At 24.0% G+C, this 14,106-nt stretch overlaps 1 protein-coding gene across 1 annotated transcript; it reads right to left on the reverse strand.

Moving 5' to 3' along the window:
- Positions 1-7,079: 7,079 nt before the first annotated feature.
- LOC129962416 (nuclear receptor 2C2-associated protein-like) lies at positions 7,080-13,885 on the reverse strand. Its single transcript, XM_056076175.1, has 5 exons — positions 13,684-13,885; positions 12,894-13,027; positions 9,539-9,629; positions 8,880-9,050; positions 7,080-7,214 (listed from the first exon to the last, which is right to left on the reverse strand). The coding sequence occupies exons 2-5, from the start codon at positions 12,926-12,928 to the stop codon at positions 7,101-7,103; spliced, it is 411 nt and encodes a 136-aa protein (XP_055932150.1). The 5' UTR covers positions 12,929-13,027; positions 13,684-13,885; the 3' UTR covers positions 7,080-7,100.
- Between the last annotated feature and the right edge of the window lie 221 nt (positions 13,886-14,106).

Below are 14,106 nucleotides of genomic sequence, written 5' to 3' on the forward strand. Positions count from 1 at the left end.
GCTATGCATTTTTTAAATATTTTATATTAGTATATTGGTTGAATTCATTCATGTATGATAGATTTCTAAGAAAGGAATATATAAAGGAATTTAAAATTATTATACTCATGCTTTTTTTAATTTTTAAAATGTAATGTATATTATCTTATTTTTAACTAAAAATATTTTTTAATGTATTGCATGCAATTAAAAACAAAATATATTTTGCATCTAAATGCAGGAATATATCAAATATATAATTATTTTTAATTAACTCTCCAAGTGCCTAATTATGTGCTGCTTATATATTTCAAGTTAGAAAGATTAATTTCTGATTTAAGGCATCAAACATTTTGTATTTTAAAATATCTTTACAATTTTCAGAATTCACAAATGTTTAAGAGAATATACAATTAAATTTAAATTATCTTCTTTTTGACACAATCATAAAAATAAAAAAGAGACTAATTTAATCAGTGACAGGGTTAAACAGACCAAGTAATGTAAATGCAACACAGTTTATTTTGTCGTCTGTCATATTTGTAGTTATATTAAGAAATGAATAAGTAGCATTACTTAAAAGGCTGGTTTTATGTTACAAAGAAATATATATTCTATTTGTATTAAAATTGAATTCCTTTTTTTTTTTTTTTTTTTTCTGTGTTATAGAGAAGATTAGCAAATTTAACTAAGAATATCAAACCAGATTTGAATCAAAACAAACTTAAAAAGCTACAATTATTATAAGTTATGATATATCTGTTCCAACTGCTATCTTTTCATTTCAGCCAAGGAGAAAATTTTTGAAAGAATATATTTAGTGTAGAAGACAAGAAAAATTATTAGGGAAAAAAAAGAAAAATTGCTAAATGTTGTTACTGTATAGGCTTTATCTACATAATATTTATGCAGTTACCTTCATAAGACATTTAATAAAAGAGTTCCAACATCTGAGGTTTTACATTCATGATTATTCATATCTTGATGCTTTTTATGTCATTTCAGGAATCTGAACAACACTTAAATATTCCTATTGCATTCTATAAGTTGAAAATGTAAAAATTCCAGAAAATGAATCAGTAAACAACTTGCAACATTTTAGCATGCCTGTCAGATGAATTTCAATATAAATAAAAGCTATGCACTTTCCAACTTAGTTGGAAACAACGTCCCTTTTTCTTTGTAATTCTGCTTTAATCTTTATTTTCCATAATAGTTCTCTTAAAGGATATTTTTATTTGTTTCTGTTGCATAACAAAAGATTTGAGAAATTTTATTTCAGAATACAATATAATAATAAATTTAAAAAATCCATGTGAACTTGAAAAAAGGAAAGCACAATTCCAGTCAGCTTATTTTGGGTGGAAATATTTCAGCTTGCAGCAGATTTTGGTTTAATTTTATGCTTTCCTTTTGTACAATTTATTCACTATGACAACTAGATTGCAGAAACTATACCTTGTTATTATAAAAATTCTAAAATTAATAAATGCTTACATATGATTTGAGAGAAGCAATTTTGTTTTGGAAGTAATTTGAAATAGTTAAATATATTGCAAAAATTATCAATAAATGACTATGTTACTAGAAAAAATAAAATTTATTAATTAGATTGATATTATCATTGATTAGCAATCCTCCTAACTATATCTTTTTTTTGGGGGGGGGCATACCTTCTTGCGTATTTTTCTACAAACCTTTTATTTGAAATTGTTTAGTTTTAATAAATATTCATTTTACATAGCAAATATTCATTTTACATTAGTTTTCTTTCAAAAAGAAGAATTCAGCATTAAATAGTTCTTCTCTAAGACTTTTAAATGGCTATGATTATGAGAATTTAGATACAAATATCTGCCTCTAAAAGTATTATTTAAAATTCCTTTAGAAGTAAAAAATCAAAAAACATATTTATAATTTTGTGTTAAGTCCACTCATTATTTACAAAAGAAACAAATTATAAATCAACATCAGTGTCTTCAACTGAGAAGAAAAAAAAAAAAACAGTTTTAAAACTTTTTCATAGTTGTTTCATTTGAATTTAATCTGAGTAAAAATTACAAACTGTGTGAAACCATCATTCTGAGTCAAAATGTAACGAACAAAAAATTCATAAAAAGAGTTTATTAAATATTGCTGTTACCCAACATTATTTTATTAAAACTGAACAATGTTAATAAGGAAATGTTATATTTTTTAAAATTATTTTAAGAAAATATAAAAATAAATTTTTAATAGAATGCAAAATTTAAATAAATTACAAAATGTCTTAAATGAAATTTTTCTTGATGTTGAAGTATAAACATTAGCAAAAATGTTAAATTACTTTGCTCAAATACTGATGGTCACCGTGAGAAAATTAAGTATTTCAATGAATAGTTGATAGACAATTTTGTAATCTTAAACAGAACTGAAAGACCTATTAAAATTATTTTTACTAATATATATAAAATGTAAGGGAATATAAAACACATTTCAAGAAAATATTATTATAAGAATCTACAACCATTTGAAATATGGTAAATGAAAAATTATTTCTCTTCAAACATCTCTTTTTCTTATTATAGAAATTTATGTAAGGAAATATAAAAATGACCATATAGGGAAGAAAAAAAAAAGAAAAAAAACATGTTTCAAGAAAATACTACTATAGGAATCTACAACTATTTGAAATAAGGTGAAAGAAAAATAATTTTTCTCAGGTTTATCTTTTTCTATTTTAGAATTTTAAGACAATCTATAAAATAAAATAACATTCTCTATAAACTTATTAAATTAAAAGGGAAACTATCAACCAGTGTCAGAAGTTTAGACATCATAGCAACTGATATTGAAAAAACAAATTCTTATTTATGTTAAATCTCAAAAAGCTGTTGGGGAAAAAATACATGACTACTAAGAAAATAAATTAGTCAGAATGATGAATAAATCAGGAATCTGAGAAAAATATTTTCATCATATTCTGGTTCTCAGAACAAGTAATACTGTATTTTCAGGCATTATAAATTGTAGATTCAGCCAGGATCCAAATGCAAAAAACAACCAACCCACTGAACATTTTTTTGGTTTGGTTATATTAACGTCCCATTTGAAGCAACACTAGGGCTATTTTGGGACGGACCTCGTAATTTTGAACCGCGGTCAGATGACGAGGACGACACCTAAGCTGGCACCCCCCTCTCCACACCAGCGGGAGGATGTTTGGTCATGACGGATTTAACGTGCAACAGACCCCCTTACACGACGGTTCTTCGGTGGGATTGGGTCATGAACCGAAACCCTCCGGTTCCGATGCCGAGACCTTGTCACCGCGGCCCGGGACATTTTTTTTGAGATTGGCAATAACTCTGCGAACCTACAACTGTAGAATAAGAAAGAAAAAAACAATAATAAAATATTTTTTATTATAAACTTTTTTTGCAGCATTCAATGGCATATTTATCTGTTCCTTTCCGAATTTTAACAATTAATTTAAGATAATTGCTTTATCAGAGGTGGTTAATCATTTGACTTATTCACTTAAAGGAACATTTGTTGAGGAATAAGATAAAAGGCCTATATAATATAAGAGCTTTGAAAAACTTCACCACTTGCATTCATTCTTAAACAATTATGTATCTTTATAAATACAATTCATAGTAATCAAATTTAGATTAGAATCGTTTCTTTAAATGTATATTTTTCAAGAAAAATCTCGATTTTAGAAATGTATTTAACAATATTTCTATTGCTTTTACTCTTACATTTCTTAAATGTTTTTTATTTGAAATAGTGTTTATTATCTGAAATTTTTAATATATAATACATTAATTTCAAAGTCTATTTTTTTTTATCGAAAAAGGAATATAGAATATGGTAAATAATTTACAAGAACAGTAACTATTTTAAATACTAAGTAATAGAAAATATTGAATACAGAGATTTCTGAATGGGAAATAGTATTTGCATTCAAAGAGAAAATTATTTAAATTTGATTTCCTTTTAATATATAAGATATCTCTACATTTAAATTAAATTTATAAAACAAACACAATCTATATTTTTTATAATTTTTACATTTGTTTTAGTTTTTTTCTTTTCTTACATTTATGTGTGTATCTTTACATTTAAATGGCAAGTTCTAAATAATTATTTCTGTTTTTAAAAGTATGCATTTCAGCACTTTACTGTCGCTCTTATCATTTAAATAGTTTTTATTATATATTTTTTATTTAATTTTAGTTGAAATTGTACCTACATTCCTACATTATAATATTTTTTATATCAGTTACGGTTTACTGTTTCTTCAAATTTATATATTATATATATATATATATATTGTCTGTACAAAATTATTATTCACTCACTCTCATAGATAAAACAAAATGTTGGCATTTATAAACAATATTTTGAAATATATAGCACTTTATCAAATATATCAATGCAATTGTAGATAATTGTGCTCTTTACATTAAAAAATTATAGTAACTAATCTTTTATTAGATATTTGATTCAAAATTAATTAAGACCATTTTGAAAAAATACTAGTTGCTTATAAATAAATCTGAACTATTATATTTAGTCAATAAATTACAAAAAATTACTGTTCTTTTAATGAAAGAAAAGTTACCAAAATCCTTCTCCTTTTTTTTTTTTTTTTTTTTTAAACATTTCATCACCCATTTAAACTAAATCTTGTATACCCCCTTTAAAAAAATCTCTAAATCTCGTTCAAGTCTAAAACTGATTAAACTAGAATTTCATTGAGAGAGTAAAATATATACAGTCTTCATGAATTTAAAATTAGTGCCACAATATTGGGAATGCATTTTAAATTTTTGAAAAATCTGTACACCTATTAACTTATTTATGATTTATAAAGCATGTTATGAGTTGTAAAATATGAAGTAATCCAGAGGAATTTTCTTTTACTTAAGAAAGGAAGTGCAAATTAAATTCTTCAATTTGTTTGGATTTTTTTTTTTTTTTTTTACATGTGATCAACTGTCACAGATATAATGCCATTATGATTATTATATATTATTTTCCTTCCACAAAATTTAAAATAAATATGCATAACAAATTAATGAATACCTTTGTAATTTGTGTTTACTTTTAAAATAATTAAACTGTAAAAAATATATATAGTAATAATAACTGTATCCTTTTAAAACTGAGAGTATTCAACATTAATCTTCTAAGAATTTTCTGCTTTATAAACATTTGGAACAACTTCACATTTACTATAAACACCCAAGTCTATGCTTGATTCTTTATACTTGAAGTATTTCTTTCAGGCAGCAATAATATTTGATTTTTTTCATATCCATGTATAAATTTGGCACTGAATGGTCAAACCTGTCTTTAGTACCATAAAAATAACATCTTATCAATCCAAAACAACTATCAGAATGCATCATAAGGTACTATCGTGTTTCTTATTTTATATTTTATTACTGCATAGAATTTCTATTCTACATAAAGTAAAATTTGGAGATTTCAAAATTTTCTTTGATCTTTTGAATTTTCTGTTAACATAATATTAAAATGTTGCCTGGAATTCAATTTTTTTTTTTTTTTTTTATTCATTATAATTGAAAATTTCTATTTATATATTGTTTTGCTCATTAAATTCATCTGTGACTTATATCATTTCAAATAACAATGTATTCATTTAAAAAAAAAGCAATAAGAATTATCCCACTTTTTAAAAAGCCTTGGACATATTAAATATGAATTTTCTGTTTATTTTGAAGTTTAATTCTGTAAGTGTATTTACATTACCATAGCTTCTTTATCACAATCACTCATATATTTATTAATTTTTTTATTTCTCTATTATAATTATTATCAGGGTTTATTAAAATTAGTTACTACTTTTTAATTTATTACATAGTATTAATAAAATTGTTCGATATTAAAAATAATTCTTTATTACCATTCTGAGTGTAAAAATTTCCCTTGCTTGTTTTACACAACTTTAGATCCTGTTTCTCTTAATTTGAGTCTCTGAATAAGGCTTAAAATTATCCAAGTTAAACTAGAAATAAATTATATAGAATATAAATAGCTTGTCTATTTCATAATTTTTTAAATACTATCTGTTGTTTTTCACTTTTCCTACTTTTTCTTATGTAATGAAAAAATATTTTCATTCAAGAAATTTACAGGAAAAAAAACTTATAAAGCATTGAGGGCATCAATCATAAACCAGTGGTCTTAAATTATTTGCTGAAAGTAAGTTAAGAGGATATGAATTAAAACAACCTAAAATAAAAGCAAACAATGTTTCAATCTATAAGCAGTTTTAAAAATTTAACTTCTGACTTCAATAAATAAAAGAGTTATCTTTCAATAAAAGTTTTACATAGCTATTAAAGTGAAAACTAAAAAGAGAAAATTATTTAAAATATTAACTTATTGATCCTTATAATGCTAAACATTGTAAGAGAAAGCATGTATTATTTACATTTTCCTTATATTTGAAATTTTACTTCTAATTCATGCTTAAAAATATGTCATACATTTTTTTTTTTTTTTTTTTTTTAGAAAAAGATAAAAATACATAATCAAAAAAATTATATTCCTCTTTATATGATCATGTCTTTCATATGAAGATTGTGAATTCTTGAAAAATATCTGGGCTTTGAGAAAATTTAAATAAACTGATATTGAAATTGGAATTCAAGTTATCTGTTTAATATATAATTTATTTAATTCAATTTTTATATAAATTAAAAACATGATTATGACATCTACCAACTCCTTTATAGATAAATAAAATTATTTGCAACATTTTTTTACTTAATAATCCTATAGCATTATATGATTATATTTCTTAAAGAACAGAAATTAAGTCTTATTGTTGAAAATATTACAAGAAACTGTCAGCTGATTAATTCTATGTATACATTATTTCTTAAACATCATAATGTATACCTAGGTATGCATATGATCACACTAGGTAAACATATATCATAAGGTATACCTTAATACTAGGTATACATTATGATTTTGTATAAATCATAGTAAAACTGTAATTTATGCAAAGTATAATGAGATTCAATATATTAGATTATTACAATATCCTGTCTCAATTTATAAAAAAATATCAATAAAACAACATTTGAAAAAATTTTTAATCAAGATTTTCCTTTTACATCCAAATTGTAAATTATAATCCTACCAAAGAAGTCTGTGCTGTTGTTAAATATAATTTTAAAGCAATTGGATATAGTAGGTTGTATGGCAAATACTTTCAAAAAAATTAAGGAAAACATCAATAGTTTCAATCAAAAGTAATAAAATAAATTGTGAGCAAATATTTTTGTTATTAGGATTACAATGAATAAAAAGAATTTTGTTATGTTTATGTAAATCTTGGACAAAACAGCATTTATTAAATTTCTTTTCTATAAACAATATAAAAAATAATTATTTATTGAAATTAATTTATACAAAATACATCTGAAATAACTTAAAAATTACTTTAAAAACAAAATAAAGTAGACTGCAGTCATGCCAAAAGAAACATGAGAATCAAAAATAATATATATATATATATATATATATATATATATATATACTGCAATTTAGCTTATTAAGCATTATATGTGTTCAATCATATTAAAAAAAAATATTTATTTGAATAGATTTATAATATTTATATAATATTCTATACAAGCATTTTTTTATTAATATAGAAGTATTTGCTCTATGTCTAAAAATTTATTAAAATGTATACTAAATTTTATAACAAATTTTGTTTTTATATACATTTTTTTATTCTTTATTTCCTGCAACTTAGATATTCAGTTACTTTTTAACATAAAATAAATTTTCTATCATTTCTTGTTCAACTCATTTGTTAAGATGCCTAAAGCCATAATAATCAGTCCAATTAGCAAAAATAAAAATTTTCAAAGCATTCAAAAAGTTATTGTTTATAGCTGAAAAATCAGATAAGCCAAAATTTTAAAAATTATTTGAATATGTATTTGTTTGGAATATGACCATTTATTCTTATGTATTTTTATTAGTTAAAATATTGAAGTATACCAAAATATTAAAGCTGACCATAGTTTTTATCTCATAATTTCACTATATAATGGGAGGAAGAAATTCAGGATTTCAATCAAATTCTTTATTGTATCTTTCAATGACTACCTTTTCAGGCCAATCATTAAATCAAGTTTACCTATTCATTCTTATTAAATATCGCTGCATAAACATAGAAAATTTAGATTTAAATAGACTGAAATAACTTAATGTACATTACCTATTACTTATTAGTATAGTAAAAGGTGAAATTGAAAAGATAAAAATCCCACTTACGAGATTTAAGATTACCAGCAGAATGTGTGGTACCCAGTAAAATTATTCCGAAAAAAAGAAAAAAAAGAAATCAAAAACTGGTAATTAGATTCCTTAAAGAATTGTGATTACCTGCTTTTATTTACTTGAAAATATTTCAATACTGGAAATCTAATTGAAGAATTATGAAAACGTTATGTCAGTATTTATAGCTTATACATATAAGAATTTCAATGTTCAAGGGTAATCACTTAGAAAACATATTAAGTGTAATTAAAAATAATACGGTTTAATGTTTGAAAAATGAACAAATATTTTAATAATTTATTGCAAAATGTGACTCTCAAACTCCCATTGTCTTTCCTGTATTGATATAAACATAAAAGTTAGCATTTTCAGAAAAGGAGATTATATCTCTGAAGAAATAATGATATGAACAATCATAGAGGATGTAATGCATTCTATAACTTTGTATCCATATTATGATAGATCTAAAGTCGCTATATGATAAGAAAGATATAATTTTGAGGAAATAAAGAAAAGCTTAATTTACAAAGACATAATATGTATCAAGAATGCTATAAACTAATAAAAAAATTAAAGGATATTTGTAAAGTATTATTGTCTTCAGGGTAAATAGAAGATACTCTCTTCAATTGTCCATCGCTTTTTGCTTCAATCCAACATTCTTTGCCAGCAAAACCTCCTTGAAACTGAATTTGAACTTCTTCTACTGTGACAGATTGTGGAAAATTAACTTCCACCCATTGTGGACTTCCCTGAAAATGAAAGCAAATTAGTGAAAACAGAATTACTAATATGAAAACTATTTAATTAATCTGTTTAATTATTTATATTTTCAATCAATTAATTAATGAAAAATATTGAAAGCAAAATTGAGAACTAAAAGTGTCATAATTTTAATCTAATAATTAGAGACATTTCATATGTTATAAATATAATGTTAATGTAATTAAATATTAGTAATTAAATAACTTTTTCATTATTAAATATATACAAATGCTGTGAATTCATAATTATTCAACTTAATTTTTAGAAAAAAATAAGGATAGAATCAATTTTTTAAAGAAATATTAAATTGACAAAAAAAGAATTCAAGAAAATCCATCCTTTCCTATACCCCTGTCTCAACTATATTACACCTATCTATCAGTTCATCATAACAATGAAGATTTTACTGTTTGCATAAATATATCTAAAAATTAAACATTTCCACACATATAAAATGATTAGCAAAAATTCATACTTGATCAGAGTTCCAACATGTATCATCACAGTCATCAATCATGTATTGCTTTCCAAATTCTTTAGCATTTTTATTCAAAACAGAGCTAACTCTAAAAATAAAAATAGAATAAAATTATTTTGTTTATAAATATATAATTGTTATCAAATAAATTTGACAAACATCCTTAATAGTTCTGAAAATATAAAAAATAAATGTTTTTTTACGTTCCTTTTTAACTTTAGAAATGTTTTATAAAATATTTATAAAAATAATTCAGACAAAATATTATTTTACTATTAATAATATTTCATGAAATAGTAAAATTTGAAAAATAAATGTATACTATAAATCCCAAAATGAATATAAACTTATAAAACAGTTTGATTTGAATGTTTTTGGTACAAATTCATCTAATTAAACATGTGTTTCATTGACATTTCAAATGAAATCCATAAATTTACACATATAAATTTCTCAATTGCTTCCGATAAAAACTGTATGTATGTTACAGAAAATAGTTATAAAAAGATAATTGACTTAGTAATAAATAAAAATAAATGACTAAAGGAAAAAGTTTAGCTATTAAAAAAGTCAGTTTTCAAATTTTTAATTTCAAGGATATAAGGATAACAATGCTTTTGTTTTACTATAGGTTGATTTTGAGGTTAATTCACAACAAACATTTAATGTAAGCCATTGATCTTTAGTATTTATGGGGGGAAAAACAGAAAAAAAAAACATTGATTTGTCAAAAACTAACTTCCCAAATTTAAAAAAAGCATAGAACTTTTTTATAGTCATTATTAAATCATGGAAATTATCAAAATATCTGGATAGCCCTTAAAATTTTTGTTAAATAATAAATAAATATGTTATTGCTGATGTAAACCCTGTTAAATATTTCTTGCTTCATTTCATAGTTCGTTTGTAAATAATAAAAGATTGATCTTTTTTTTTTTTTTTTTCATGGTAGTAAAATCTATTTTAATATATTCTAGAACATTCATTTTAAAAAAATTTCTATTTTTACCATATGTATTCAAAGTTCATGACTAATTTTTTCTGTATTTATCATGGCATGTGTCAGTTATCAGTTTTATTTTTTTTAAACAAATTAATATTTATTAAATAATTTTAAGGCAAATAAAGGTCTAATAAAAAAAAAATATCTAACTGATTTCGTATTCTTTAATCACTTACACACAGCTATGCACATTCTTTGACAAAGCAGTGACTTGAAAAATTGAATAGTAATTGAAAATTAAATTATACGGTAGTTTTCAGATTTTTATTTTCTAAATGACAAGTTTAATACTTGTAACTTTTATTATACACTTGAAAATTTTTAAATTATTAATTCCACATAAGCACAAATGTACATAAAATTCTAATTTGCTTCTGGTAAATGACAGATTTCTTGAAACTGAAATAGCTAGCTTCTAAAACATACAAACATAGAAAAAATTATTTTTGAAGAAAGCATTAGATTCATGGATAAGTTTGTGGCATTATAAGTGCATACAAATTTACAGTGATGTTTTCAAATTTAAAAACAATTATAGATTTTTTTTAATTATGATCTTTCAAAATGTTTGTATTTTATTATAAGTTATAGTTATATAAAATGATAGAATAACTGTTGCCTAAAAGATATAACTCTTCAATCTGACTCAGAAAATAACTAAACATTATATTGAATAACATTATTCTGTACAATGCATTCTGAATAAAAATTAAATTTAATTTTAAAAAACAATACTACAAGAATTCTTTGTTTCCGAGAAAACATCTTGACAACAGATTTTATTTGTTGTGTTTCATTGCACAGATTACTATGAAAATTATTTTCGATTACTGATAATAGATGTAAATATTATATGAAAATTAAATATATTATTAATTCAAATATAAACTCAAAAAATCAGCATATAATACATATATCAGCATTGCATCAACCCAAGTATACAAAAAGTATCCATACATCAGCTAATTCTACCTATCTATTAATTATCAACCTACATATAACTCTGATGTAAAATAATAAAAGAAAAATTAACCACTTCATTATTTGTAGAATAAATATTTACTCTCTCAAAAGAAAAGAAAAATTTAATGATAATGAATAGAAAATACATGGTATTTGTGTCTTATTATTACCTCTGGGTTTACTTGCCAATTTTTAGGTCATACCATGCCTCATTATATAATCTGTGTTAAGTGTTTTATTTCAGTTGAAGGTTTTGTGCAAGAAGTTTTGACCTACAAAACTAGTTATGGAACATCAGAAACCCCATTACTAGAACAATTCTCCTTTTGATAGCTCTCTTCCAGATAATAAAAAAATTGCCATGAGCAATCTTTACAAATAACGTTTCTTCCCACTCGTCATATACTAGCTCTCTTCTCTAAGCACCTGAGCAGAGCTCGTTTCTTCAGTCATTACATGTAATTCCAATGTTGTAGCTGGTTTGTCTCCTTCTTGAGATCCTATGTTTCGTTAGGTTCAAACCCAGGAAAATATTTGCTTTTGATAACCCCACAAAACATTTTTTTATTCTTCACCGTCTAAAGTAATCTTATTTCTCTACAGATAATTTTACATGCTAAAAATATCTTATATATTACAACCTTTTATTTTATCTCGTATTATTATTTGATTCACCACTTTGCATTTGTCATTTCTGCTCCACAGATTATCAAAGTTACCGTGAATATAGCTATTAGACTGTCGCAGTCACCAATGGCCTATAGCTGAAAGACACACCTAGAGGCTAATGAATTGTAATAAATTGGTGTGGCATACATCTTGGCTGCTTGGAGATGAAATCTGAGGGACACTATAAAACACAAGTATCAAATATATGCATATGTAGTTCTTTCAATTACATCTCACATTCTTACATTTTGGACATGATAGGTAAGTCAATCAAAACCCACTGAATATTATAATCTGAATTAATCTTATCAATAATATATGTTTCTATTGTTTAAAATTTTATTAAAAAATATAAATATTTTTAAATCCCGTCAATAAAAATCAGTAAAAAAAAAGGTTGGAAATTGTACATAAACTTCTAATCTAAATTTAAAAGCACAGGAATCAGTGGGTAAAAAAATTAATAAACCAACTAATGATACAAAAATAATTTTTTTTTCAAAATCCTATAATTAGTTGCAAAACAAACTAGAACATATTTTTGAAAATTGCATTCTTAATATTAACAGAGCTTAAGTTCTAGAATTCTTTATTAAAATGTTATTATCTTTAGGTAAATTTTAATGGCTTCCATTTATTTTAGACAAATGTTCACACTACATAAAATCCTATAATAAAAATAAAATTATGAGAAAAAATTCTAGAATTTCTACTCACCTAAGAGAACTACAATTCTTTATAATCGAAACCATGGTTTGTTTTGATTTTTACTCGGAACACATGCATCTTCAAGAGTAAATATTTCCTGAATTCATTCAACTTCAGTAGAAAATACGAAAGTGTAATTTTTTCTGGCAATAGAAAGTTACATAGTGGTAAGTATGAAACAAGAAAAATCTGAACTTTTTTTTATTACCAAAGGATTTTTTTTAATTGATGAAAATTAAAATAGGTTCTAAAAAAGGAGGAACTAATAGTTCAACCTCGGATTTAATTGTCTCGTTAAATTTAAAATGATATTCAATTGAAAGAATCCAGTCCGGTTTTTACAAATATGCCCAGAGAAATGAAATAAAAAATCTATTCGATTCTTCTCTATTGAGGACTCAAAAAAACCAAATCATAAATAAAAATGATACAGTCAACGATATAGTCTATCTTTATCACAGCCGACTTTATCACAGCCGTATTCACCCAGTTACCATAACTGAATTTTATTCGAGAACAAGTTTTAGTTCCATTAATTTATTTTACCATCTAAAACAATAATTGCTATCAAAGGAATTTCAGCTTTTAAATATATTTATGACTGGTAATTAAAAAAAAAAAAAAAAAAGGCTTACCACAATGATCCCAGTAGCACCAAAATACGGTAAAATATTTCGAGATATCTTGAGTAATATTGCGAAACCGAGAAACACTGAATACAATATCAACAATATGTAATAATATTTTAAAGACACTGAAATATTTTGAAGCATTATTACAGAAAAAGTTTTAGTTTTACCTTCACTTTTAAGTTTTGAGAACCAAAGTTCGAAACAATTTTCTAAATTTGGCTTCTCAATAAGAAAAGGCTTTTCCCTTCTTTCCACTGTGTTTGTTGAAAATGATTTTTTCGATTTCGATCTTCCATAGGGTAAGTTGATTATCTATCCCCTCCATATAGCAAGCAAGTTGCTGTTTTACGATTTTGTCCTTGTTTGAACCTTATAAGTGAATTTGTATCACAGTTTTCTTTCTAATTTTCCCTCCTGAAAATGGTAATTTACTAATCTTTCGGGAGTCACTATTTAATTAAATATTATGATACTGGAAAAATTATAGGAAATTTTCCGCTATATATTTATTTGGCATATTAATCAAAACTTTCCAATTTATATAATCATTTCTACAGATGATGCAAAAAAAAAACCAGCGCTGCTATTTT

The sequence above is a fragment of the Argiope bruennichi genome, chromosome 2 (assembly GCF_947563725.1).
Source record: "Argiope bruennichi chromosome 2, qqArgBrue1.1, whole genome shotgun sequence".
Taxonomy (NCBI): Eukaryota; Metazoa; Arthropoda; class Arachnida; order Araneae; family Araneidae; genus Argiope; species Argiope bruennichi.